Source organism: Ranitomeya variabilis, chromosome 5 (genome assembly GCF_051348905.1).
Source record: "Ranitomeya variabilis isolate aRanVar5 chromosome 5, aRanVar5.hap1, whole genome shotgun sequence".
Lineage (NCBI taxonomy): Eukaryota > Metazoa > Chordata > Amphibia > Anura > Dendrobatidae > Ranitomeya > Ranitomeya variabilis.
The window spans coordinates 457,325,983-457,329,658 of record NC_135236.1 but is presented as its reverse complement, the minus strand read 5'-3'; the positions used below and the strand labels follow the sequence as shown (position 1 = coordinate 457,329,658).

The following is a 3,676-nucleotide window of genomic DNA, read 5'->3' as shown; positions in this document are numbered from 1 at the left end:
CATTATATGTTTAATTGTATTATGGTTACGTCGTTTTCTGTATGGCTTCCATATATATATCTCCTGTATTGAATGTTTCCATAGCCAAGTGTGTAGTTAATTTTTATTTTTTTATTTTTTTTTGGGCCCTTTTTTTAAAATTTCTTGTGTTTTCTTTTCTATTTGACTATGGTTTTTCTTTTGGTTGCTGTATATTGTAACAGCGGTTGTCCTGTAATGTTTATTGCTTATTATCTAGAATGGTATTTATCGCCTTCTCCAGATGTATTTCTGTGGTAGATGTCACCAGATGGTGTTGTTTTGGATCATGTCTTGTTGCTATTGTAAAGTATTGCGTGCAGTTTGCTATTTCATTGTGCCTTTTTTTTCCCTGTACAGTTTTTTTATATTTAAAAATTTGGACATTGGTGTCTTTTTTTGGTAAAATTTTTTGGGGTCTATTCTTGTAGTTTCTTCTATTGTATTCTCTTGCAATGTATGGCGTTGTGGTGTCGCTTTTTCAGTTTGCATTGTCCTATCAGTCAACAGTCAATTGTGGTTGTTTTAATTTTTTATGCCGATTTTATTGTATGTGTTAGATTTGGATGTGATTTTTTGCTCATTTTTTCATTGCAGAGCAAACTTGCAAGAATGACGAGTGAGTCAGAGTCTGAACATAGGCAATCGGCGAGGGGGAGTGCGGTGAGTAATTATGTCCAGTTGCTTACTATTCGCTGCCATTTGTAGCATTGTCACTAATTTTTGTATACATTTTTTTACAGGCTTCTTCAAGTGAGGGGGAAGGCACACAGCGGGAGCAGGGAGATCGGTGCCAAGATGGGTCGTCAGGCCGGCAAGTGAGTATTTGTTTTTTTTTTTTTATCTTTTTTTTGGAGTAGCATCCTGCTGGGAGGAACATTAGGAGCAACCTGGTTTCACTAGGGCTGTTTACTAAGCTTAATTACATATAGCTTTTCAGGGCAGCAAGTATTTGGGGGAAGGTAACATACAGTTGAACTCCCTGCACAAAAACATTCAAAAATACAGGTGTAGAAACCATCAATATAGATACATCAAATGGCAAAGGATAGGGCAAAGGTACAAATCATGCCACGTGCTGATGATGGTTGTTTATATTTGCCTATTTGTAACCTTTTTGTTTTCTATTTTTTCTAGGTTTCACAACGGGACCACAGGGAGTGTATTGATGTGGAGCTCCTGATCTCCAGCATCCAGGAGCGTGGCCCGTTGTGGGACAGCCGTGACCCTCGGCACATGGACCAGGTGGTGTCGAGGCGTTTGTGGGCAGAGGTGGCAAAGTCGCTGTGGGATGGCTTTGACAGTGCCTCAGCGAAGGACAAAGGCACCTTTAGTGAGTATTGCTGAGACGCTGCTATGACCCATCTTGCCAGGATAAACACAACCGTGTGTGATGCTATCAACGCCTAAACTTTGCATCACACACGGTTGTTTTATCCTTTTAAAATGCGACATATGTAACCTTTTTTTTTCTTTGCATTCACAGTGAAAAAGTTGAGGACCAGATGGCGATCCATAAAGGACCGTTTCAATAAGGGGCTCCGTGCAGAGGAGGAGCAATCGAGGAGTGGTGCTGCTGCGGCCAAGTCGGTGCCCTACAAGTACAACAGGGCACTACAGTTCTTAAGACCGGTCCTTGGCCGCCGACAGTAAGTATTTTGTCAACATAACAAATTGCACATTGTACATTGCCCAGACACATAACATATTGCACAGCCACATAGTACATTGACCAGCCACGTACATTGTGCATCCACACACATAGTATATTTACAGGCCACTATATCGCAGCCACATAGTACACGTTCTAGCCACGTATCCACATAGTACATTTCCCAGGCACATAGTGTATTGGCCATCAATGTAGTCAGCGTAGCATATTGGCCATCCACGGTAATTATTTTAGGTTAAGCAAGAGTCCTTGTAGTTCCTGACAGGTTCCGTTCTGAGTCAGTGTAGTTCTGATCGCAGGAATAATGATGACGTCTCGATCACATGATCCTAACGTCATGGACATTCCTGCGATCAGATCAGCAAAGTCTGGTTTTTATTTTTTTTTAATTCTTTTATAGACCTTAAATTTTATATTATTTTTGCAACATAGCCAGCATCTTGAAATTAGTTTTTCACACAATAATTTTTTAAAAATATGACAGGGGTATGCATTGCCTTTGGCAGAGGGAATGTACAGTCATTTTCTGCCGTCGGTATGTCCATGATTGTTATCGTGAGCCCTAATGGTCAGCTGGCGATAACAATCAGCAATTTATTATAGGCCACACAGACTGAGAGACAGGGGATTGTAATGTTTTGATGTGTCATGTAATTTTTTTGACAGGAGTTGGCGTATGTGATAGGTTATTAATTGAAGACTAATTTTTTCATTATCTTTTCACAGGACACACAGCAGCACCCTCCAGCGAGCTCCCCCCTGTGAAGCGGAACTTCATGGATCGCCATCTGAGCCGTCACAGCCATCCCACAGCGACAGCAGGCCTGCACCACCATCATCTGGAGAACCGGCTGCCGGTACGTCAGGTTTTCCCCTGCCCGAGGCCTCTGGCGCACCTTCGTTCGGGTATTCCCGACAGCGCCAGCGGGCCTCGGACAGGTCAGTCATGCCTGAATTTTTGCACTTGGGCACGGTGTTCCAGAACGGTTTCAAGGCGTTGAGAGATGAAATGTCCAGTATGGGACGGCGCCTTGAAATCCTGGAAGCCGAGCTCTCAAATCCGGCAAAACATTTCTTCAGCACACTTGCTAAAGGCATGGTGGAAAACCTTACGCCGGAACTCCAGATTTCGGTGATGCAGGACTGCAACAATTCTTACGTGAGGGCTCTGCAGCAGTCTCGGGTCGCGCAGTCAGCGACACTGCCCGTAGTGCCGTCGCTGGCTAGCGTGACTCCGACTACTGCTGCAGAGTCACTCCAGCCCCCCCACCCTGGTCCAAGTGCCGGGCGACGCCACCACAGGCACCATACCAGTGTGCGGCCCACTCCTGCTCCTGCCAGGCCCTCATCCTCCCGTAGGAGTGCTTCTGGGGGAGATGCCGCAGAAGGCAGGAAAAGGAAAAAAAAGAGGAGGCACACAGACAAACACACAGAGGCACAGGTTCTGGCTGCTCCAGGACACACACCATCTCGTCGTGGCTCTAGCCACAGCAGGAGCAGCCAGGGCCAACCAAGCCAAAAACGTAGGCGGCTTGTGTTGCCTCCTCCCTCCTCTACTGACGAGGCGGTCTCCCTAGTGTACCCTGCGGGGGGTTTGGACCTGCCATCAAGCTTACTAGAGTATGGCGGCTCCTCCTCCTCCTCCTCCTCTACCACTCCCACTCCCAGGTCCAGAACTCGAAGCTACCGGTCACCGGTGGTAGCGGATGTTGATCCCCCCTCGGCTGTTGAAACCCCATAATTTTCTTTTCCCTTTTTTTTCTGTTTCCCCTCAATAAAAATTTAATTTTTTGTATACAATATTTGGTCTTCTTTTCAAGTACACTGCTCGGTAATTCACTCCGTGCGTCGTTTATTTGTGCTTCAAACACCTCATATATGCAATGTCAGACAGTATTTTTGGATTTTTTAATTTGACCGTTTCTTTGGGTGTCTTTCATTGCTGTATGAGGTGTTTCCAAACACTAAAGTGTATGAGTTGTTTTC

At 45.0% G+C, this 3,676-nt stretch overlaps 1 protein-coding gene across 1 annotated transcript; it reads left to right on the top strand.

Moving 5' to 3' along the window:
• The first annotated feature begins 247 nt into the window (after positions 1 to 247).
• Positions 248 to 3,437, top strand: LOC143776251 (uncharacterized). Its single transcript, XM_077265430.1, has 5 exons — positions 248 to 681; positions 762 to 836; positions 1,156 to 1,351; positions 1,505 to 1,667; positions 2,417 to 3,437. Exons 1-5 carry the CDS (start codon positions 478 to 480, stop codon positions 3,429 to 3,431), a joined length of 1,653 nt encoding a protein of 550 aa, XP_077121545.1. The 5' UTR covers positions 248 to 477; the 3' UTR covers positions 3,432 to 3,437.
• Positions 3,438 to 3,676: the final 239 nt, after the last annotated feature.